The sequence below is a fragment of the Hypanus sabinus genome, chromosome 13 (genome assembly GCF_030144855.1).
Source record: "Hypanus sabinus isolate sHypSab1 chromosome 13, sHypSab1.hap1, whole genome shotgun sequence".
Classification (NCBI taxonomy): domain Eukaryota; kingdom Metazoa; phylum Chordata; class Chondrichthyes; order Myliobatiformes; family Dasyatidae; genus Hypanus; species Hypanus sabinus.
This window is the reverse complement of record NC_082718.1, coordinates 54,321,351-54,347,372: the sequence shown is the minus strand read 5'-3', so window position 1 is coordinate 54,347,372 and position 26,022 is coordinate 54,321,351. Positions and strand designations below refer to the sequence as shown.

Sequence of the window (26,022 nt, the reverse complement as noted above, 5' to 3'; positions counted from 1 at the left end):
TGCTGAGTTCCTCCAGCATTTTATCTTTGTGGTGATTTAACCTGTAGCAGTTCAAACACACACTAGAGTGCACTGTCATATTTCTCAGTCCGGACCTGATGCTGACATTTACTTGCTGCCCACTTAAGAATGAAAGATTCATCCAAGGTACTACTGAAGGAAATTCAGGTTGCTCTCTCACTGCCCTGGCTGCAACCATGGCCAATGCCACTAAAAATGGCCACCTAGGTCATTCATTTATTCAGTTTGTGGGACTTTGATGTGTATTTAAGAGAGAATACCTCTCAGAGTTAATTTACGGGTTAGTGAAGCACTTTGAGTTGCTGGTTTCTCTTTCCTAATTCAAGTATATGTGCTCAAGTCTTAAAAATGCAAAATTATAGGGCTCCTGTTGGAGGAGGTCAATCCAAGGTGCTCAGCTAGCAGCACAGACTTCTGCAACTGAAGGAAGACATAGAAAAGTAACTCCAAGCCAAAACATTACGTGTGTAGACAAAGAAGTGACGCACAGTACCACAGAATTAATTTCATGTTGTACAACTGTCTTTGCATTAAAACATCTACATTTTTCAGTTAGCAACAGACGTTTCTAAAATATTGAATAAGTATTTATATATTCTGTACTATACAGTTTACCAAGAGGCACTTTCCGATAATTCTGGCCATTAGAGATACAGTATATTGTCTAACTTACAAAACAGTAAAAATAAATAACACCTATCTGAAAGAATTATTCTGTACATAATCTACTGTATAAAATAGGATATTTAATCAGATATATGGAATTCTTAAAGAGTTGTGAATGAAACATTAGCTATTGCTTTGTGTGTTGAGTGCAAATCATGTGAGGAGTTACATTGAATTTGTGATTTGATATAACAGATGCAAGGGCTCGTTCTTAAGCTAAATGAAGGGATAATGGGCAATTATATGCAGAAGGCTGATTGTAATGACAGAAACAATAAAAACACTAATAAAATGACATGTTGTATTTCTTTAAAAATAATTATCTGTGTTGGTCTTGTCAAGGCAAAAGCGTATCAAATTTTATTCAATATTATTCCCATGAAGTGCCTAGGAGTATCTTACTATAGTGAAAGCTCTATTGAAATTCAAATTGTTGTTGATATCAGACAAGAATGAAATTTTTATTTTAAGCAACAGCACCAACAGATGATTTCAACCCTCACTCTCTTTATACGTTACACCTTTTACATACAATTAAACAACGTTGAGCTACCCCTTTCAATTGATGCATAATTTTTCTGTGAAAAGATTAATACTACAGAGGCACATAAGCGGTGGCAGGTGAGAGATGATATTGAAATTTTTACCAATAGATTACTCTCAACCTAAGACATAAGTCTGCTTTATGTCATCTGTCAGTACTGCCACGCTTAGACAAATCTTGAATGGAATTTCATAATGGGAGAGGGCAAGTCTCCCACGTGTTATGTTCTGCAACTCTCTGTAGGGTTCCTTTTTCATATAAAATGTCTTGTAATTCAACAAATTAAAATGATAAATATATGTTGATGACTTTTCTGATCAAATTATAACATTGAACATACCAGAAGTTGCCAAGGCACAAACCTCAAACATGTAAAGATTGTATCAGCCGGCAGGCAGCGTATGATGCGTTATTTAATTTACACTTGGAATAATGACACACCATTCTTGTGCTCTTCATAATTAACAAAACTAATGCATAAACACAACAGACTATTCCATCTTAATGATTTCACCATCATGGGAACTTCATTACACAAAAGAAGAAAATTGAATTTACATATTTACGGCGTACTGAAAAATAAAAAAGAAAATCACAATATCACAAACACGTGTGAAATAAACAGAATTAACAACTGACGGTTAAAAGGGCTGCTAATTATTTTAATGCCTCTAATAAATGTACATCTACAGCTAATTATATCTACTTATGTTTCTCTTATTTGAATCCTCTATCAAACCATTTATATAAATGTAGAAAGCCTTGGTGAATATAAATACTGTGCATTGTATCTTGAAGTGAATTTTTACATTTAACTCATTCAATTATTTAAAAAAGAATTGGAATGTATGGAACACTACTGTCCTTAAAACTACATCTTATTATATAATTAAAATACACTCTGCTGTTCTTTCCAGTGTCTTTTCACATCCTGGTAGGTAGTCAGACACCTACATAAGGTGAACATTATTAAGCCATAAAGTGCTAGTCACAGATTCTGTGGTCAGCCGACTGCAAGGAGTTCCCGGCACCTTGGCAAATTTGAACTATACCAGTCATTCATTAGAAACAAGCTTAGAAATACTCTGGCCTTCACTTGAAAAGTTGGTGCACTTCAGTTAGCTTTTTGGGTACAGTTTCATTGGCTTTACAAAATACAGTGCCTTTGCATTGCTCGACTATATGAAAAATGCCAGATTTGCTGATGTTCTCCGTAGAAATAAGAATTGCAGAATCAAATTACTGCTTGTAAGTTCTTTGCAAAAAAAAAAGTCCATAAAATTGAAAAACTGACTCACTAGTAGCCTGACTTATTTATGGTGCGTACCCTATTAATCACCTTTATACCTCAATCCACTGCTGTCCAGAATTCTCTCATCTGCTAAGTTTTGCAACAGAGCTACTGACACTTTTAAAGTAAGCGCTTTACAATTGGCCAATGGTTACCACTCCCTGCTTCAAGAGATAAACACAAGTTATGCTCACAGGAGCAAGAAGGTGAATTCCAGAAAGCATTTTATAAACAGAACAAGCTTAGAACATACATGAATGAATAAGCTTAAGAACTCTTATCACCAGTATTAATTTGCTTTGGAAAGTAGGCTAATTATGCCTCCAATTTTTCTTTAGGTAAATATACTTTGATTGTGAAAGAATTCTTTGCCCTGAGTAGTATAGATAATCTGAATTTTTTGTTTTGTTTTCATGTACAACATTTTGAAGAGGGACCTATTGAGTAACTATGGAAGAGGGTCCAGTTGATGTTCACAGGGATGATCCCAAGAATTAAAGTGTTAACATACCAGGGGCATTAGATGGCTTTACTTGCTGGAGTTCAGAAGAATGGGGGGGGGGGGTGCGGGGGATCTCATTGAAAGCTATTGATTACTGAAAGGCCTAGATAGAGTGGTTGTGAAGAGGATGTTTCCGATAGAGGGAGAGCTTAGGACCAGAGGGCACAGTCTCAGACTAAAATGATGTCCTTTTAAAACAGAGGCCAAGAGGAATTACTTTAGCCAGGGGAATTCATTGTGGAATTCATTGCCACAGACAGCTGTGGAGTCCAAAACAGAGGTTGATAGGTTCTTAATAAGTAAGGGTTGAGAGGGATAATGAATCAGCCATGATTGAATGGTGGAGCAGACTCGATGGGCCAAATGGCCTAATTCTGTTCCTATGTCTTATGGTCTTACTGTATCATATGGTAGATGAGCCTCCTTAAGAAGATTATATCCATTTTCTTTTCTCCATTCTGGCTATTATTAAACTTGGGTGTTGTGATCAGGCTAGTTGTGAATCTTACAAAGCCACATTGCAGCCTTCCAGGCTCAATGTTGAATTCCACATTAGTAGTTAACTCATTTTCTTGGTTTCTATCAAAATGGGCTATTTCCATTGTAAGTCAATCATCTGTGAAATTAGCTCAATTTTGCTCCCTATTAGTATATCCTCGCCTGCTGATTATGTCTCAGTCAGCAATGCATGGTTCAGACAAAGAACAGCAAACTCGATTGACCCTTTTGACCAAGCTTCACCATATAACAGATATTCCCTTCATTATGGTCATTCCACCAGCCACCCTGCACACCCACACCCTCACCCACACCAATTCTCTCAATACAAAGTTAACTTTTTTCACTTTCTCCCTGAAGAAGTGTCTTAAATTGGAAACATTATCTGTTTCTGTTTCCACAGATGCTGCCAGACCTTCTGAGCATTTCCAGCATTGCCTGTTTAAATTACAATACAGCATTTCAGGAATGACTGCACTGGTATAATAACGGAGATTTCAATTAACACCAACAGAGAATTGCAGAAGTACATTTGTTCTCCAAAGGCCTCTAACAAATTTATTTTTATTCACTTTAATTCCTCTGATGTTCTGAATTGCAACTTGGTGCCACGCAGACTGCAATGATTTGAGAGCCTCGGCTTAAACTAGATCTACCATGCAAAAGTCTAGAAAACCATGCTAATTTAGGTGAGTTTAATTATTAGGTTAAGAATGAGAGAAGGCATGGATGTTGTCATATACTCTGAAATGACTGTTTTCCTTCGGTGTTAAATCATTCAATGAGTACCTTCATATTTATGATTCATTTATGACTGTGTGAAATGGATCCAATCTTCAAAGTTTTTGTAGTTCCCCTTTCATTATCCTTTGCTAGAACATTTGCACTTATGAAAAAATCCCTAAAATAATGAGTACCACAGAAAATAACTTTGAAAATAGAACGCTTTTGATATTTGAAAGGTTATTCAGTACTGAAAAGAGTGGTGGTGAAGATTCAAACAACTTTAAAAGCATTTTGAGAGCAGAAGTTTAAAATTCTGGAAAAGAAATCTAGGTTTTGTGCAAAAACAAAATGACTTGTTTAATCATTTTGTTTGGTCAACAAAACATAAAAAAATGAGTAGATTGGTGATGTGGGACTGTAACAGATGTTGAAATGATCTGTAAGCTGCAAAATTCTGATGACGTTATATGTTAACTAATCTTTCTGCAGTCCATGAACATTAGGGAAAGTAAACAGTATAATAAATGAACACAGAACCTGTGCTCTTGAAATATATCCAATATTCCTTTCTTTTAATCACGCAATAACAATTTAAAAGTTGAAGCTTTATTAAGGAAAAAATATGCACAGATGAATAGTCCTATGTTAGAATCAGTCAGAGTGCAAAGATTTCAAGGAGCTGGCATAGGATTTGGAGCAGAGCACTAGTTACAGTGGGAGGCTGTGTCATTAACCTGGAGACTGTAGAGATTTAGACAGGGCTCTGTATTTGTTTTAAAACTATCTATCCTAGGAGTGGTGCAAATCCATGGGCCATGTTAGATACTTTCAGTTATGGTACAATCTTATGCTAATAATTTTAGAAATTGTAAGGATTGACTTCCCTTTTATCATCCTGGGCAACAGTCAGGCACTGCAGCTCACATTTAGAACAATGCTAACTGTACTTACAAACACTAACCCTTTAAAGATTAAATTAGTACATAACATCCTATAGCTCAGGTACAAAAGAACAGGGAGAGACCATTTAACCCCATGAACCTTTTCTATCATTCAGTTATACCTTGACTAATCCATACTTCAGTTCATTTCATTTGCCTCAGTTGTCACCAAGAGTCAAAGTGTATGAGTCTCAGCATTGAATTGCAATTGACCTCAACCCCTGTAGTTTGGGTGAGATGTGGGCAGCTGGAGAAAATTGGATTCCTTTTATATTTATTTAAACTCCTTCACATTTAAAATGATTTTGACCCCAAACTAAAAAAAAAAAGATGTTAAACAGAATTATTTTTAACAGAAAAAAGGAGCTCTTGAACATTAAAGAAAAACAAATTTTGGGGATTAAAAGGCATATTCAGCATCTGTTGCTCATTCCTGACAGACTTTGCTGGGATATTTCACAGCGCAGCTGTGGATAAACCATCCTGCCGCATGTTAGAATTGTACGTGGCCTGACCATGAAAGGATGTCAGATTTTCTTCCCAAAAGGAAATTAAAGAACACAAAACTCTGTAATTTACCAGCCTCTATTACCAGCATTAAGATCTGATTTAAGAGCTGTTTAATTCCCCTGTAATGAGACTCCAATTAATGTCTGGAGATCCTTGCTTCATGTGACTGGATTGTTGGGCTAGGAACATAACCACCATGATAACGTGCCCATTGACCCAAGGTGTAGAATTAGATCAAGTCTTAGAAAATTAGACTGTCTGGTTGATTGTCCAATGCTTCAGTCTTATATGACTCAAGGTGTTGAAGGAAACATTCTATGATTCACTGTAATCCTTATCACCACCAACTCTCACACAGTGTCTAAAATATGAAGATACATGGGCCTCAGAAAATCTGAGGTGGTACTGTCTAATTTTCTTGTCAATCACCTCGGTCCTATCAGTAGTAAACAATTTCTTAAGGATTACCCTTGCAGCAAAAATAATCCAAATAAAGATCATCTTTTAAAATTAACTATTTGCCGCAACTTGTATCTACTTTATCGTGTTGTGTTATATAAGAATGTACTAAGTTCTGTCAATATCATAAGAATGTCTTTTTAAGTGTGAAGTCTTCATAGCCATCTTTACAAAATCACAAAAAACTGGGTTAAGAGCTTGCTATTTACAAAAGCCAATAGAAAATGTTCTTTGTATCTACAATAAACTGTTGTTTTCTGCAAATAATTATCATTGAATGTAAAATAAACAATAAAAATATTCAAAATGGATATAAATTCTTGACTAGAAGTTTGGCTTGTAGCAGGTGCTTTTTTATAAAGTGAAATGGCCCATCATGGATCTGTTAGGCTTTTCCTAAAACATTTGTTCATGGTGGTGTTTGCAATGTACAAGTACTACAGCTATGCTTCAAGAGATTGCTTATACAGAGCTGGTGAGCCACAAGGTTATATACACAATAAGTATTATCGGGCTGTATCAGAATTCTGATAAAGCTATCAACTTTCACCCAAAAGTGGAGCAAAAGTTACGGATAGAGTACCGTAGCATATGCTTTAGAAATATGTCCTCCTTCATTTGATACTCACTGCTGTTGCATAGCAAGTGAGTGTGTTTCTTTTTACAGACGTGTGCATCAAGCAATATTAAACAAGACATATCAATGAAAAAGTGCACCATAATCGTATTGGTAGCAATTGTGTTTAAAGTCCAAGTCAGCCAGTGGTGCGATATAGAGGCTTCCTCATTCAGGGTGTTCATTTATATCTGGCTGCAGTTCATGGCAATATTATACCATATCAGCTGCAGGCACATTGCCCTATACATCTACAGTATTGTGTCAAAGTGTGCTGGGAACAAAGAAAAGGTCAGTACACATTCAGTCACTTTTATCTTCTAAAGTCTCCTGGGTTAGGTTTGTGACTGAACTGGTTTTCACAGACTTCCCCTCTGATTCTTCAAGATTCTTCTCTTCCTTGTCCTCCTCCTCCTCAGTGATCGCCTGGATTGTCTCTGAGCTTTGAAGCAGGGAGGACTGCTCTTGCTTCTCGAGGTCTGTTTTCCTACGCTCCTCCTGTTCCTCTTCGATGACCTTCTTCCACATTTCATGATTTTCCATTAGGTGCTGCATGATCTGACAGAAGACCTTCCTTTGCTTCCTGTGCCGTTCCCGTTCTGTTCAATTGGACAAGAAATGAAGCATTAAATGAAATGTTTTATTCATAACATTATGAATCTTTATGTACTTGATTATACTAGAGGAGATAGAATTCTGTGGATCAACACTGTTACTTTGTAACAGTAACATCCTAATCATAATAATACTCCATTTCTCATAGCACCATTAATAGAACAATTGACAAATGATCCCTTCTTCATATATCTACCCACCCATTCATTCTCATCACACTCAACACTGGATTGCATAAATGCATCATTAACATGAGTGTCAATGAAAGAAGTTCTGATGCTGTCTATAAATACAAGTGATTCTGCAGATGCTGGAAATCTGGAGCAACACACACAAAATGCAACATTTTGTGCCTATTGCTGTCTATTTCAGGCAATCTAAGTAACATCTACTTATTTAAGGATCAAAAATAGAAATGTTGGAAGAACTTATTGTGAAAAGAGAAACCAGATAATGCTTTGAGTCGACAACCCTTGCTTAGAAATTAAGATAGTTTTGAGAAGGGTCTTTGCCCCCCACCCCCCACCCAATGTGACCAGTTTCTCTTTCTAAGGATGCTCTTTTCCTGGCTGAGATCTTCCAGCACTTAAGTTTTTTGTTTCAAATTACAGTTTTCGCAATTGTATTTGTTCTCCATTTCAGACCCTCAGGCAACTTCATTTACAGCCTCATGAAGTACAATAAGCTGAGTGAACAGACACCTACAGTCTTTGAGCAAGACAGAGACATTGCCAAATGAGGCTGCCTTAGGTAGGTCAATTATGATCATATTGAACCATGGGGCTGAATAGCCCTCTTCCTGCTCCTTATGCTTATGATTTGTAAGAGAACTGCTACAGTGGTCACTATGATTTTAGAGTTACTGTGCAAACAAATCACGCTATTCGTATGTAGTGGGGTCTGGAGATCAAATATTTTTGGACTGCAACCCAAGAAATGAAATCTAGCAATCATATAATACATTTGTGGTTATAGTATCTTAATGGCAAACAATAAAAATGATTCTCATTTGTAATGGGATTCAACATACGTTCAAACTTTAGAACAATATCCAGCTTTTAAGACAACTTTGACATCTTTGTTAATGGGATTATTAGTAGAGTAAAGCTCTATAACCAGGCATCTGATTGTTTAGAAATCCCAACAGTTTGGCATCTGGCTCACTGATTAGTACACTAAACCATCATTATCCATGGATCTTCTATCCGCAGATCTTGTGAAGATATCTATGGCGGTGTTAAGCTGGATTTGTGATGTGTGGCTGGAGTTCTGATGACAGAAACTTACAGGCTGAAACACACTGGCACTCAGTTTACTGAGTTATTTATTCAGAGACGCTGCATGGAACAGGCCCTTCCAGCCCAATGAGCTGAGCTGCCTAGCAACCCACCTGCTTAACTCTAGCCTATCACAGGAATTGTTCTTTGATACAGATGGATGCCAACCAATCACAGGAAAAATTACAATGACCAATTAACCTACTAACTGTACATCTCTGAACTGTGGGAGGAAACTGGAGCACCTGGAGGAAACCCGCACCATTTTGGGGAGAACATAAAAACTCCTTACAGATGGTGTTGGAATTGAACTCTGAACTCCAATGCCTGAGCTGCAATAGTATTGTGCTAACTGCTCCCTTTAAACTCACTGGGTTCACAGAAAGAAAAAGTCATGGCATTAATGTTGAACATGTGAAATAAAATAGTAACACCATAACACCCAATTCACCAGGAAATCAGATATTCCAGCTCTGCAAATACCCAAGGCAGGTGATCATCCCAGTGTAGTTAACATCAGATCATAGTTTGAATTAGATAATTAGTATAGATCTATAATATAGATTCAAAGCATGCCAGACCATGGGAGTATCTGGACCAAAGAGTGTCAGACTAGACTGCTTCAATCTGTAATAGCACTGGAGGCTGTTAAGGAAGATTTCACTCAACTAATTGAACTCTTCTATCATTTACAGCTGCAAGAGTTGGATCTGTATTATTTGGAGATTAGAAGAATGAGAGATGATTTTACTGAAAATTTAAGATCTGAAGGCGTCTTGACAGGGTAGATGTTGCAGTGTCTCCACTAATGGCAGGATCCCTAATGAGGCAACATGTTAAAGATTTAAGGTGGTTACTATTTAAAACTGGATGTGTCCTCTTGTGGAAAATCTGGATCTGGGGATACATTTTCAGATTAACAGTGTAACATGGAGAGGAGGATGAATTTCTTTATGCATTGTTATGAATCTTTCAGATTCTCTCCCCCTGAGAACTTTAGAGGCTGAATTGTTATTTATAGACAGACAGTCCCAGAGGTTTGTTGATTTTTGTTCTATAGGGGCATTAGGGTTTCAGGGAACTGCCAGGATGGTGGAATATAATGCAATATACAGTGAAGTAAAATAAAATGCAAATACTGGAAACCTGAAATAAAGACAATGATTGCAGGAAACATTCAATAGGTCAGGCAGCATCTGAAGATAAAAAAGTCAACATTTTTGTTGAAAGAACATTGACATGATTGATAACTCTCCCTCTATAGATGCTGTTTGACCTGCTGAGTTTCTTCAATAGTTTCTGCTATTATTTTTCCACCCATCATGTCTGCTCAATGCCAATGAGAAAAGTGTAGTAGTTGTTTTGATAAAGATGTTTCCATTCTTGGGAGAGACTCAATGGAAGGTCATAGTTACAAGGTAAGGGGGGAGAGTAGCCATTTAAAACAGCATTTCTTCTGGGTGGATTTCTGGGATTCTCTACCCTGAATTATTATGAAGGCTAGATTATTGGAGGTTCTTTAAAAACAGAGGGAGATACAAGTTTGACTGGTTGGGGAATTCTCTGCTACTTCGAGTTGAAACAGAAGGTGAATTGAGGTCTGGGGCAGATCAGCAATGATCTCATTGAATGGATGGGAGACTTGAGGGACCAGGTAGCCTACTACTGTTCTTATTTTCTTGTGTTATTGTGTTCCACATTTCAGTGCGTTGCATCTGATCACTTACTCCACCTAAGACCAGGTCTGCTCCCACTTACTCCACCTAAGACCAGGTCTGCTCCCAAATCATCCTGAAGGGCACTTTGCACCTGACCCCTCAGCTCTACATTATTGATGGCTGGCACAGCTAATGCAGAGTTATTCATGTAGATGAGATGGCTGATCTGGATGGAACAAAGCTATGTAAAATCAAGGGTGGGGGAATGTCTGTATTTCAATGAATGTAATTGTTTACATAAAATAAATGCAATCTTCATTAATTTGCTATATTTTTCAAGAAAATACACATTATTTAAATATTATTCAGAAGTTTTAATCATCTCTGACTGACATCACCTTCAGCTGTGGCTTGCTTTTGGCTCATGGGATGACAAGTCCAATGGTGTTCCTAAGGATGATAGGAGTTGAGAAGCCATAAATAGCCAGTCTGGTTGTGAGAATGATATGGGAGGTGAACTTTAGTATCAAGCATGATCCATCTCTTTCAAATCTCAGAAGGAATAGTTCATGAGCCAGCATTAAATTGGAGCATTGGGCAGATGTGGAACTTAATGCTCTAAAAGTCAAATGTGAAATTTAGTGCTGGTAGAATGATTAAAGAGTTGATTTAAGTTTGTAATTTTGCTATAACAAAGCCTATTGATTAACTATATTCACCTAGCTGCAATATGGGCCACTGATTCTAGATAAATTCTAAGAGATATGCACTCAGTGGCCGCTTTGTTAGGTACACCAGCAGACCTGCTTGTGAAGACAAATATCTGGCCATCCAATCACGTGGTCAAAATTTAATGCATAAAAGCATGGTGACATGGTCAAGAGGTTCAGTTGTTGTTCAGACGAAACATCAAAATGGGGGAAGAAATGTGATCTAAGTGACTTTCATTGTGGAATGACTGTTGGTGCCAGATGGTGGTGATTTGAGTATCTCAAAACCGCTGATGGCTAGAGATTTTCATGCGCGAGCGTTTATGGACTTTATAGAGAATGGTATAAAAACAAAAGTAAAATCCAGTGATTAGCAGTTCTGTGGGCAAAAACACCTTGCTAATGAGAGAAGTTAGAGGAGAATAGCCAGACTTGTTCAAGCTAACAGTAACCAAATAACAATGTGTTACACCAGTGGTGTGTAGATGAACATCACTGAATGCACAACATGTTGAACCTTGAAGTGGATGGGCTACAGCAGCAGAAGACCACTCAGTGGCCACTTTATAAGGCCACTGAGTGTCTACATCAATTTAATAATCTTTATATCAAAATGTTACTAGATGAACTGATACAGTGGGATAAGACATTTATGACACAGTGATTGCATCAATATATGTTGCACATAGGGTCATGGAATGAAAGGTCAACATTGTTATGACTATAACAAACCTAGAACTGATTTCATTTAAGAACTGTGGAGCTTGGCTCAACTCAGCCACAATGCCTATATTTGTGATTCCCATTTATATGAAAAATTTGCCCCTCAGATCCTGTTTAAATCCTTTCCCTTTCTCCTAATGCCTTCTGGTTTTAGACTCCCCTACATGAAGAAAAAAAGATGGCAACTACCTATCCTACCTATGACCCTCATAAGGTCACTTCTCAGCCTTCATGTTTGGCAAAACAGTCCCAACTTACCAAATCACCTTTATTACTCAAGCCTTCCAGTCCAGGCAACATTCCTGTGGATCATTTCTGTTTCCCTCCAGTTCAATCATGTTCTTTCCATTGCACAGTAACCAGAATTCCTATAACTCAATATTCCTAGATATGGCTTAACCAACAACTGAAGCATGACATCCCATCTCCCACCCCAACAAGGGCAAACGTAGCACACGGCTTCTTCTATCTACCTGTGTCACTGCTTTCAAGGAACTATCTCATTGTACTCCAAAGTCTCGTTGTTCAAGAATATTCCTAAGGGCCCTGGTTTAACATGCATCAATTCACATTAGTTTGAATTGAATATTATCTGCCATTCTCTTGTCCACTTCCCCAGTTGATCTAGATCCTTTTGTAATTCTAGACAGCTTTCTTTGTTACTTTATTTAGTGATACATTGCAGAGTGGGCCCTTCTGGCACTTTGAGCCATGCCCCCACTCCCAGCAACCCCCGACAAACCCAATTATCCCTAACCTGATCACTGGACTATTTACAATGACCAATTAACCTACTAACTGATATGTCTTTGAACTGTGGGAGGAAACCAGAGTACCTGGGGAAAATCCATGTTTTCCATGGCGAGGATATAGTCTCCGTACAGTGCCAGATTGGACTCCAAACTCCAGATTAGCCCAAGCTGTAATAGCGCTGCTACTATTCCATCAAATTTGCTGTTACCTGCAAACCTACTAATCCTGCCACTTCCATTGCCTCCCAAATGACAAAAGCAGTAAAGGATCCAGCACCAATCACTGTTCTACACCATTGGTTACAGGTCTCCAATGTGAAAGCAATCCTCGACTACTATCTTTTGTCTCATACTCCAAGCCAAGCCTGTATCTATTTTAGTATTTTATCCTGGATCCCATGACCTACTATGTAGGTCTAACTTTCTGGACCAACCTACTATGTAGGATCTTGCCAGACCTTGCTACAATCCAGGTGGAGATCTACTGTCCTGCTACCTCATCAATTGGAATAGTTACCTCCTCAATAAACTCATTCAAATTTGTGAAACATGATCTCCCATTTACAAAGCTGTGATAACAATCCCTAATCACACATTGCTATTCCAAATGCAAATAAATTATTTCTCTCCTAATCTCATACTTATCCTTGCAGCTCTTCTTCAAATGAAGTACAACTTCAGCCATCCTACAATCCTTCTGATTCCTGAATCATGGTGAACAAGATACAAAAATCTCTGCTAGAGCCCCAGTGTTCTCCAACCTAGCTTCTTACAATATCCTTTGATGCATCTTGTCAGAGCTATTAACCTTTATGTACTTCAAGACCACCAACACTTCCTTCTCTGTATTGTTGATATGTTTCAAGAGATCTCTGTTCTCTTCTCTAAACTACTAGCTTGCATGTATCCACCTAAGTCCTCTGGCATACTTGGGCAGAAACTCTCCAGGTATGAAAGTACTTTATTGGTCATTGTTGCACTAAGTATTCTAATATCATTCTTTGCAAGAGATGTCTCAATCCCGACAGGTCATGACCAAGTTCCAATGGGTTTGCACAGATGGAGGGTAAATAAAGGTGGTTGACATTTGTTATTTTGACATATCTGGATAAACCAAAGAGAAAAGCATTTAATATCTCTGAAAATTATCCTCTCTCCCCTCCTTCTCCCTCTGTCCCTCTTGTTGAAAGTTGACATCCTTGATTAAAGCTGTCACAACACAATATGGAGAGCAGAAGTCAAACAGTTTGTTGTGCACACCAAGGCCTCCATAACAATTTTCTGTTGAGTTAGAAGTTTTCCCAATGGATGGCCAATTGCCTGAGGTATAATGGTTATAGTCCAGGTTGAGGTTTCATACTCATAGAGAGAAAAAATAAGAAAGAGGAATGACTCAATAGAAATGAGGCAGCAGAGTGGTACCTCTGCATGTAGATGAACCAGTTCATCACCAAAAAAAATGTGGTGTGATACTGATGGAGGTCAATAGGAAAAATTTTCAGCTATATCTCTCTATAATAATTATCATTGTGTCTGCCAAAGTTATTCACTTTATACAGTAAATAATTCCTAGCATAGGAAAAGAATATTTGGCACAAATGTTTTATGTGTGTTGTTTAACCGTTTCACAGATATTAGCCATCATATCCTTACATCCCTTTCTGCACCATGCAAATGGCAGCTTCCCCTAAAATCCATTGATGTTCTTTGTCTTAATTACTTGATAATGAGTTCTGAGGTTTCTCCATTCTCAAGGTGTGTCTCTCATGAGGGACCATCAGCTGGAATCAATGATAAATTACTGGGTCACACACACAAAATAGTGGCAGAACTCAATAGGTCAGGCTGTGTCTATGGAGACCTACAACACTGACTCTTTATTCCACTCCAAAATTGCTGCCTGGCATGCTGAGTTCCTCTAGAATATTGTGTGCATAACTCTCTCAATTAGTTCAATACCATGTGTGAGAAAAGCATCTTGCCATCCAAAACATTCACCACCAGCTTACAATGTGTGTTGTATTCACCGTGTGTATAACGCACTGAGCCAACTCAAGAGGGCTGCTCTGATGTGGTTTTCCAGAAGGCCAATGGCGACAGTCACATGGGGATAACACCATCTGTACTTTCCTCTCCAAGTAGCACACAGTCCTATTTTGGATATATGTTGCTTCAATAAATATTGAACACAGTCACTGACTTTAAATACTTAAAAAGCTGCCTAACAGCATAGTGGGAATATCTTCAGCAGAAGCACTACAGTTGTTTTGGAAGATGGTTCAACACCTCCTTATCAAGGACAATTAATAATAGGCAATAAATAATAGCTGTTCAAGTACAAAGTTAATGTATTATTTAAGTATGTATTCTTCACCATATACTACCTTGAGATTCATGTTCTTGCAGGCATTTAGAGGAAAATAAAGAAATACAACAGTATTTAAGAAAAATTATAAATAACAAAGACTGACAAACAACCAATATGCAAATAATCGTACAAATAATTTTAAAAAAGTAACCAAATAATACTGAGTTGTAGAATCTTTGAAAGTGAGTCCATTAGTTGTGGAATCTGTTCAGCGTTGAGGTGAGTAAAGTTATCTATGCTGGTTCAGCAGCCTGATGGTGGAAGGGTATTAACTGTTCCTGAACCTGGCAGTGTGGGACCTAAGGCTCCTGTACCCAAAGTGAAGACCATATCACATTGAGCGAAAATAAAGTTAAGTGTAACTTCAGAAAAAAAGAACTTACTTGTAGTTGTTTCCAATGCACCCTCCTCTTCTGTTGTTTCTGCTTCTTCTTCATCCTCCTCCTCCTCTTCTTCCTCGTTATCCTCCACCCATCTACCTGGTATTAAGCCTGCTGAGTTGTAGGAGTTGCAAAGTGGTCCCACAATATGGGTGATGAATGATTCCTGAAGTTTAGCCAGCTGTGGGGATGAGCGGTCCATAAATGGACTGATGGGAAGTCCAAGACTCGATTCCTCATCCCCCTGTGCAAGAGAGACCATTCAGCAAATTCCTAAACGTGTCTACTATGTCCCCTCTCTATAGAATGGACATCAATACCTCCCAAACCCAGAATCTCTTGGGAGCTAAAATATGGAATCCATTGCACTCCAAGTTGCTGGCCATTCAGAAGTGGATATACTTGACCATTCCATTATGTTGGATAAATCAACTTTCCAGAATTCCCTATCTAAAGCACAATGGAATTCAAAATATTGTTCAAGAAGAGAGCTCACCATCGTCTTCGGAAGGAGAATAAGGAATAGGAAAATGTAGAATAATATTGAGAAAAACACACAAAATGCTGAAGAAAATCAGCAGGTCAGGTAGCATCTATAGAGGGACTCAGCCTGAAATGTTGACTGTTTATTCCTCTCCATAGATACTGCCTGGCCTGTTGAGTTCCTCCAGCATTTTGGGTGTAGCTCTGGAATTTCAGCATCTGCAGAGTTTCTTGTGAATCATATTGGGTTGACTTTTTCTCAGATTTATTGCCTCGTACTGGAGAAACATACTTAAGGGCTCCTGTACATGCTGGAACACATTAACTAAAACCCTTAAAGATACTCTTGTAAAAATAATTAAGGGAAATAAATTAATTTCAAACCCACTAACATCCTTGGGGTGCCAGGGTGTCAGGAAAGCCGCATCTTCATGTTTTCCTGGAGAACCCTTGATTTAGATCCCCTACACGTGAATACGTAGAAGATGTCGGAGTGGTCCATTTCAACTTTATTGAACAACTCAAGTTGGGGATTGGGGCATGGTGCGGGCAGGAACTTTGCCCTTTTATAATTGCCTTTTGTGCACGTATACATTAGCTGTGATGTTTTAGGGCACGTGGCAGCAAGGAACGTAGTAAGATTGTATGAATGCCAACACACCAAACTAGGTTAGGTTAAAATTAATGGATAGTGTATCAAAGGTCTGTGATATCCTATCCTGAGGGGGTGACTCTCTGCTAGACACGGGGACACAGAGAGATACAGGACACTGAGTCTGAGGACACGCCATCTGCCCATTTACACTAATCCTACATGAATCCCACTTTTTAATCTCCTCACTTCCTGATTAACTTTACCCAGATTCCGTGGCTTATTTAATCCTCAGGGGCAATTTGACAGTGGTCAATTAACCTCCCAAACCACACAGCTTTGAGATGTGGGAGAAATCCAGAGCACCCAGAAGAAAGCCACACAGTCACAGGTAGAACATGAAAACTCCACACAGACAGCAACCGAGGTCAAGATTGTGAGCAGCTGTTCTACCAACTTTGCCGCGCATTTGTGTCAATCTTCAAAATGGAAAACTCCCCACTGGGATCTGAATAGGTGAAACCCAGGTAAAAGCAATTCATCATTTATTGACACATGACTAACCTGCTCATAAAACTCATTAACAATCCCTTCTGTCCATCTTAAATGAAGCTCCTTGCACTTGGCAGGCCCATTGATGTCAGCGAGCTTAATGCACATTTGACAAACCAGCAAGCGATCATTTTCATTTGCCCAGTCAATACCCGGTCCCACTTCCTCGTTCACCTGCAACACAGAGAATTCAATTACAAATTCAATATGCAATAGGTTGTCACAGCAGGTTCTCAGTAGTACACAAAACGTCTGGCAAACAGCTTAGAAAATTTTCTCTCCAAGGAAAGGAATTGAATGAAGAATAAAGCAATCATTCTATCAGTTTGTGTATTTCTCTGAAGCTGTGCAATTATTCTGTAAAGCCTCACTAGAAAATACATATTAACAATACCAATATTATGCAATACCAATATACATTCAGGGGCCACTTTATTAGGTACGCATATACACCTGCTCTTTAATCAAATCTCTAATCAGCCAATCATGGCACCAATTTAATGCGTAATAGCATGCAGACATGGTTAAGAGGCTCAGTTGTTATTCTGCCTAAACATCAGAGCGGGGAAGAAATGTGATTTAAATGGCCTTGACAGTGGAATGATTAGTGGTGCCAGACAGGGTGGTTTGAGTGTCTCAGGAATTGCTGACCTACTGGGATTTTCATGTACTACAGTCTCTAGAGGTTAAAGAAAATGGTGCAGGAAAACCCAAAAGAGCATTCAGTGAGTGGCAGTTCTTTGGGTGAAACTGCCCTTGTTAAAGAGAGAGGTCAGACAAGAGCTGCCAGACTGTTTCAAGCTGACAGGAAGGCAACAGTAACTCAAGTAACCATGCTTCACAACAGTGGTGTGCAGAGGAATACCTCTGAATGCACAGTACATTAAACATTAAAGTGGACAGTTGCAGTATACCATACGTATGTTCAGTGGCCACTTTATTAGCTATAGAGGGTACCTAACAAAGTAACTACTCAGTGTACTGTATGATTTAACATCCGCTGCTCACTCACAGATCAATACAACATATATTAATAGTGTGAATTAACTTGTTCAATATGTTCACACCACACATTATATTCCATGTACTAAAGCATGCACTATATACTAAGCGAAAAATGAACTGGTTGAGGAACAGGTGAAGTTCTGCATTTTCATTATGTTAAGAACTGGTGTCAATTAAAAGCAACTGTGCATGTACATGTGCTGTGCATTAACAGCATATAATGTGTATTAACACCAACATGCAGTGCACATTACCAAGTTTTATTGGGCATTAACACTATGAGTAGTGTACTGATACTAATTTGTTTATTGATATATACATAGTTTATCATTTGTTCTGCACATTAACAACATGTCCTGTGCAGAGAGAGGACAACCATTCTCTTCTCACTTCACTATCAAAGTCAAATATTTGCTGGCAACCAGCCACAGTAAATCAATTGCAGTGTATATAACCAATATTAAAATATACAGGAATCTAGATTAGTACATGATTCTCATGAACACATGAGATTCTGAAATTCTAAAAACACAGTGAAATTCCCCTAAATTATTTCTCACTTTACTGAGAGAGATTAAAATTCCGATTCAATCTTACTTGTAAGCATTTATAACCCTTGTCAAAGAGTCAAACTGTTGCTTGACTTTCAACAGGATGGGCACTGATTCAGTTGAGAACCACATTCACATTCACTTGAGAATCAATGAGATAACACAGACATAAAACATCTTTCAAGTAGATGGTTTAAAAGCTGAGCCTTTGAGTTAACAATAACTACTGCATTTAAGGCCATATGACCATAAGACAAAGGAGCAATATTAAGCCATTTGGCTCTTCAAGTCTGCCCTGCCATTCGATCTTGGCTGATTTAATAATCCTCTCAATCCTCCTGCCTTCTCCCTGTCACCTTTAACTCATTTACTAAATAAGAAACTATCAACCTCTGCTTTAAATATACTCGATGACTTGGCCTCCACAGACCACTGTGCCATGGAATTCCACAGATTCACTGCCCTCTGTCTGAGGAAATTCCTCCAAATGTCTGTTCTAAAGGAATGTCCTTGTATTCTGAGACTATCTGGTCCTCAACTCATCCATTATAGGAAAATCTTCTTCACATCTATTCTGTGTAGGTTTTTCAATATTCAATAGGTTTCAGTGAGATCCCCCCTGCCACCATTCTTCTAAACTCCAGTGAGTATAAGCCCAGAGTCATCAACCGCTCCTCATATGCTTTCTAATTTAGGGTTATAATTGCTTGCAATGCTTGCAAAGGTTTGGACAATGGAGTGGTGAAGGAGAGACAGCTGAGTTTTTCCAATAGTCAGCTTTGACTAACTACATGTAAAATCGGGCACATAAGTGTTTGAATCTGACCTGTACATGAAGGTAGTCAGGAGGAGTGGCACTCAGTTCGTCTTGGTACTTCTTAATCCAGAAGTGGAAACTGTGGTACGCTTGATCAATGTAATATTAAAAAGTTCAAAGGACCTGAGATCTGGGGGTTGAAGTATAGCAGCTAGAGATATGTAATTTTAAATAAAGGACTCATTGATGTAAGCAAGCTGAAAACAAAAAATGCTGAGGAAAGTTGTTAAGTAGCAATAACAGGTGCATACCTTAACTTTTGGCTGTGCCTGTATGCTCCTGTTGTAATTGCTGGTAAAAGAATTCTACATGTTTGCACCCACTGAAACACATGCAAAATGAGATAAGCCACCTGCCTGAAGAATGATCACTAAAATAAAACTAATGATTTCTGTATAAATAAGTTGAACATAGAACACAGAACACTACAGCCCTCACAATATTATACTGACCTCTTAACCTACTCTAAGATCAATCAAATCCTTACCTCCTACATAGCTGCCCATTTTTCTATCATCTAAATATCTAGCTAAGAGTTTCTTAAATGCCCCTAATGTGTCTGCATCTGCTACCACCCTTGGCATTCCACACACCCATCACTCTCTGTGTAAATAAACTTACCTCAGACATCACCCCTATACTTCTTTCTAATCCTCTTAAAATGATGCCCCCTTTTATTAGCCAGCTTTACCCCGTGAGGAAGTCTCTGGCTGTCCACTCAATCTATGACTCTTATCGTCTTGTCCATTTCTACCAGGTCACCTTTCATCCTCCTTTCCTCCAAAGAGGAAAGCCCTAGCTTGCGAAACCTTTCTTCATAAGACATGCTCTCTGAACTAGGCATAGTCCTGGTTAATCTCTTCTGCACCATCGAAAGCTTTTACTTGCTTCGTTTAATGAGGCGACCAGAACTGAGCACAATATTCCAAGTGTAGTCTTATCAGGGATTTATAGAGCTGCAACATCACCTCATGGCTCTTGAACTCCTTGTTGATCATAATGGCTCAAAGGCAGGAGTTATTTACTAGTACTTTGAATGACCAGTCTCCTCATCCATAAAGGGTAGCCTTAAGGAGGTATACCTGTCGACTCAACTTTCTATTAAAGTAATAGCATTGCTGGGTAGAATAGTGGAACAAAATTGCTGTATAGAATGTCAGAACAAAAACTTTCAGACCTTTATATTTGATGCTGCATGGCAGTATTTTATATTCTCCTTGGATGAACTGCCTCCGTCTCCTGTAACTACTGTACATTGCAATTTGTCACCAACAGATTACTGAAGGATACCAGAACCATTCTATCAAAAGATTGGAACATAATAAATTCAGATGAAGCAGGTTACCTTTGCATTGAACTCTGCAAGAAAATCGAAGTGTTTCTTGAGATCTGTGGCCAATATGGCCTCGATGACAAGAAATCGGAATCGCTTGAATTCAACGTGATCCAAGTTGACCAGAAAGTTGTACTCCTGCTGTGACATGAACAGGTTCCATGCTGAGGCAGCATGATGGTTCTCCAGCACTGAACGGTCATTGTAGAGAACAGCCTGCAATGAAGCACAAGTGCAGTCAGCCTGCTGAATCTGTGTGTGCATGGTGTGGGTTAGGTTTAAATTTAGCTCTGGGTCAGGACTTCAGAAAATCACTTTGGCCAGTACTGCAGATGTCAAGAATGAGGTAATGCAATACAATATTAAAAAGCAACAACGTATTATTGTAGATTCTCCTACAGCTTGGGGGGAGTCATACTTGGAACATTCACATACTTGATAAATCTGATGATGGAAAACCTTTCGAGTGAATCGTAGGTTGTAGGTTATGTGATCTCTACATCAAATGAAATGCTTTTCATAATCTAAGGTGGACACACCACGCTTCAATACTAGTAAAGTACATTTACTACAAATGTGGCAACCAAATTGCAAATGGAAAGGACCTTCAAAGGTAAGTAAAATGACAAGAATCATGTGTTTTGTTTGTTGGTTGAAGGATTAATATTAGCGAGACACTGGGAAAACTCTGCTCTTTTCTAATCTTCTTTGTGGGATCCTTCAGTTCTACATCACAGAGTAAGTGGGACTCTGGCATAACGTTTTTGGACAGTACAGTACTCTTTCAATATTGTGCTAAAGTGACAGGCTTGCTGAATTCTCCAAAGTAAACCAAATCAGCAACACTTAGATGGTGGTTCATTAAAACATGTCAGCTGTATTATCTTGGGTAGGCACAGGCTTCTAGTCCCAACTTGAATCCTTTCCCAAAAGAATTGGGTTGAGTCATGATGTAACGGCATGCTAACTCTTAAATCATGGTCTTTATCCGGCCACACAAAGGGTTTTTCTAATCGTTTTCCTTTTCTGATGGATAGGGAGAAGTTGACTGCATGACCCTTCATTTATACCAACAGATCTATAAGTCGCTAAGCTTTTAGTAATCATTGAAATATTTCCTTACAGTGCTTAATTGCTAAATGCACTTTAAGATTATTACAAATATGAGAAAGTCTGTAGATGCTGGAAATCCAAAGCAACAGCCACAGAATGCTGGAGGAGCAGCAGGCCAGGCAGCATCTATGGAAAAGAGTAAACAGTCAACGTTTTGGGCCAAAGTCATAGTAGAGTTAATCTGTGCACTGTGTACAGGACCTAAAACCTCATGAGGAACCTCATTAGGTGTGCATTTTGTTTTTTCCAAAAATTTTATCCTGATGTATGGCTCATTTATGATATATATTACTAACTCAATGGAAGACTGTAATCTAAAGGTCTCTGAGTTCCACACATGTTAAATTAGCAGTATGGAAGCATTATAATTATAACCATTCCCTGTACACTTCGGCAACTCTAGAAAGAACCAAATACTTAAGCAGTTGAACTTAATCAGCAATTCATCTCCAAATAATTGAAATACTGTAAGTGAACTAGAGGGACTTCTCTACTGTAGAATTCACATTCACCTGAATGGTTTAATTTGATGAACATAAATTCAATTACATGAATTTATATTGGGGCCCGAGTATCGATCCCATTAGTCACAACTACCCCGACAAAAAATGAGCCTTATATTCACGCTCTCTCAATCGATCTTCAATCCATGTCAATATACTGTATGCTCACACCCAACAGTGGGCATACAAAAATCCTGATGAAACGTTGACTGTTTAGTTCACTCTATAGATGCTGCCTGAACTTCTAAGTTTCTCCAGCAGTTTGTAAGTATTGCTCTGGCTTTCCAAAAGAACTGTGCAGGACTCTCTCAGCAATCCCAGCACTGGTTCTTATGCATACATCCCTGGAGTAAATTTAAGTCTACTATCCAAAAGAAACGATTAGACAGAGTTGCAGAATTAGACCATTCAGTCCATCAAGTCTGTTCCCTATTCCATCACGGCTAATTTATTATCCCTCTTAACTCCATTTTCCTGCCTTCTCCCCATAATCTTTGATACCTTTACTAATCAAGAGCATATCAATCTCCACTTTAAATCTATCCAGTGACTTGGCCTCACAGCTGTCGATGCATTGAATTCCACATAATGATCACCCTCTATTCTGAGGCTCTGCCCTGTAGTCCTGGACTGCACTATAGGAAACATCCACTCTATCTAGGCCTTTCAACATTTGATGGGTTAGAATGAGATTCCGCCTCCTCCTTCTAAACTCCAGTGAGTGCAGGTCCAGATCCATCAAACGTTCCTCAGTAACACTTTCATTCACAGGATCATTCTCATGAACCACCTCTGGACCCTCTCCAGTGTCAGCACACCCTAGACAAGGTACCCAAGATTGCTCCCAGTCTGACCAATGCGACGTAAAGCTACCGAGGCAAGGGTGTTCTCACAGGCTCTGACCCTTCAGGTAGGACGTGACAAGACACTTTGGAATAGGGTCCTTGAAAGGTTTCTGTTCTTCACTTGCACCTCGCTAATAAATGCCAGCTGAAGGATAGAGCACATATTGGGAATGAAATCCTCCAAGCCACCACGCAGAGAGGATTTTCAAACAGTGGGTCTGGTCCAAGTTGTGTAAGGGTCATTTTCTATTTCAGTAAACCATCTGACTCCCTTATCTGTGAGTTAAAGAAGAAAATTCTTGACCAGACTCAGAGATAGTTACCTTCGCCAAGCTGTCAGATGGATCAACAACTCCATCTATTAACACATCCCACCAGAACCCCCCATCACCACTACTTGATCATTTCCTGTCAGTCACCTTATGTATCCTGTACCTAGTGTTGCTTTATGTATATAATATCAGTGCATGCATATAAGTTAATCTCAAATATTAATAATTATTGTATTTCTTTATTCTTTATGCTCATTGTGTTTTTGTGATGATGCATCGGATCCAGAATAATAAATCATTTTGTTCTTCTTTACACTTGTGTACTGACGAATGACAATAAACAAGCTTTAATCTTGAATATTAAGTTGCCAGTGCTAAATGCTTATGATATTGTGAGCACACGATACATATTCACATCTTTTAAAGTCAATGAGATTGTGCAGAGGTGAGGTCAAGTGCCTCCAATACTCTCCCATCTGTTTAGCACTATTGGCCAAAGTTGAATTTCTCCCCACGATATGAAGTCACTTGGAACAAGAGAACATGTCCTTAGGTGCACCACAGAGAGAGCAGTGGTGTAATAAATACCTGTGGTGCACTGGTCGCCACCAGAAAGGCATTAGTTCTTCCTGGGTGATCATAATCATGCATGGCTGCAGCAACGTAAAGGGCCATCAACTCCAAGGCTGGGACATTGGCAATAACACAGCCATATCTGTCCTCTGTCACACTGTACGTTTTTGATATGGCGAATCCCATGTGTCCATGAGTGATTCCACTGTCTGAATCTGAGCAAGTATTTGATAAAGAAATTTAATGTTAGACTGTAGAAATGCAACATCAGGTGCTATGATTTATTGATTTCCTGTATGTTCTGGAATCTTCAGCCTATATCTCTCTTTCTTCTACTTAACCAACCTCATTTATTTCATTTGCTTTCCAAATACATGGTTTGACACCAAATGTCACCTGATTACCCAAAAGCACCTTGTGACGTTCTTACATTGTTAAATGACTACATAAGTGCAACTTATTGTATGCTTGCCTTTTCTCACTGCTCATCAGGTTAAACCCTTCCTGATCCTGTAATATAATTTCAAAGTGTAAGAAATCCCAAGCATTAATGCTAACTATACTATTTTATACAGTATTAATCACTATATTCCTAAATTCAAAGAAATTGTACCATCTGGTCCTAGTCAACAAGAGGCAGCGGGGATATAACAGGTTGCAGAACATGGTGCCAGTAAGGGTGAGAGCAAAGTACAAGGGAGATTTTTTTCTACCCATTAAGGGAAGTGTTAATCTCCGCACTGGAGCAAGGTGCAAAAAGACGAAAAAAATTTGAGGTTCGATTTCTGACTAGGACTATAGCAGGGAAAGTAATTTGCTTTATTCCTTTATCCCATGGTCCTTGTTTTGAATCCAAGTCCAGATCAATGAAACAAAACACAGTCCCTTCTCCTTGTTGACTGCAATGGTCAGAGGCAAAGTGATTTTGACTTCTTTTAGATTATGAAAATAGGACAAAGACCACAACCTAAACTGACTAAGCTAAATGAAGAAGAGCTAGTGAGAGAAAGCGCTTGGTCTTTGAAGACTGTAACAAGAGGTGGAGGCTGCAAGGCATAGTTCTGGCAAGGGTGAGAGCCAAGTAGAAGGGAGAAAACTTTCTACCCATTTCTTCTAAGGAGAGGGATTTGAGACCCTGTGTAGAAGGAGAAGGCTGTGGCTTGTCTTCTGTTGGAAGAGACAGACACATACCAGAAGCAGAATGACTACTAAGGAATGGGACAATTGGCCATATTTTAGTATTGGCAAAACAGAATAACTGGATAAAAACACTGTTGAGCAGAAGAGCTATAAAGAACTTAACTACTTTGATATTCTTTGCATCCTACCCTGTAGTAAGTCAATGATGCTAAAAGAATTGTCTGAATCAGGGGAACACCATTCAGTTCTTAGTATGGGCTTTATAAAGTTGAATTATTGAGGGAAAAGACCTGCTTCAGATTTAAAAAGAAACAAAGCTTGGTCCTCACTTGAACATTTGACAAGATGTGTGAGATTGGAGGGATTTCTTAGTTGACTTGTTCCAATGATTATTATAAAACTGACTCAAGGTAGAAGATGGGAGAACATTGATTATGTGTGTGAGAGAACACACCTTCGATTGAACTGATTTGTGATGAATGTAATGCAAATAAGCAAAAAACTTGTTCACCTTCAAAAACCTAAAAGGGTAGGTGGTATGGCCTTGCCCAATTTGTGTTTATATTACAGGGCAGCCAACATACGTTGTCTTGTCTTTTGATCTTACTTTTATAATCAGTCTGACTGCCCAATATGGGTGGCAATGGAGTTGAACTCTAACAGGAATCTCTCCATCTCCACACTTCTTGGATTTGCACTTCCCTGCCATTTGCCTAAATCAATTGTTAATCCAATTATCAGACACACTCTGAGAACATGGGCTCAGTTCAGAAAATATAATGGGCTTCACGGTTTTTCTCTCTCTAGTCCTATTCTACATAATCAGCTTTTCCAGCCTTCTTTTGCAGGACTTAACACTTCTAGACTGGCACAGAAACGGCATTAGGTGTTTTGAAGATCTTTTCATAGGTAAGCGCTTTGCAATTTTTGAACAATTCTGTAAAGTTTAGCCTACCCAACACTCATTTCTTCAGATATCTCCAAAT

General features: G+C 38.7%; 1 protein-coding gene across 7 annotated transcripts in view; it reads right to left on the bottom strand.

The window, feature by feature from the left end:
• Positions 1 to 513: 513 nt before the first annotated feature.
• pde3a (phosphodiesterase 3A, cGMP-inhibited) overlaps positions 514 to 26,022 on the bottom strand; it is a 506,801-nt gene continuing 481,292 nt past the window's right edge. For all 7 annotated transcript variants that reach the window (XM_059987641.1, XM_059987642.1, XM_059987638.1 and 4 more), the window contains 5 exons: positions 23,912 to 24,111; positions 20,603 to 20,806; positions 16,897 to 17,058; positions 15,261 to 15,501; positions 514 to 7,373 (listed from right to left, as the gene is read on the bottom strand). In XM_059987641.1, the coding sequence (XP_059843624.1) occupies positions 7,078 to 7,373; positions 15,261 to 15,501; positions 16,897 to 17,058; positions 20,603 to 20,806; positions 23,912 to 24,111 (1,103 nt within the window). In that variant the 3' untranslated portion in view covers positions 514 to 7,077. The remainder of the gene's footprint in view (positions 7,374 to 15,260; positions 15,502 to 16,896; positions 17,059 to 20,602; positions 20,807 to 23,911; positions 24,112 to 26,022) is intronic.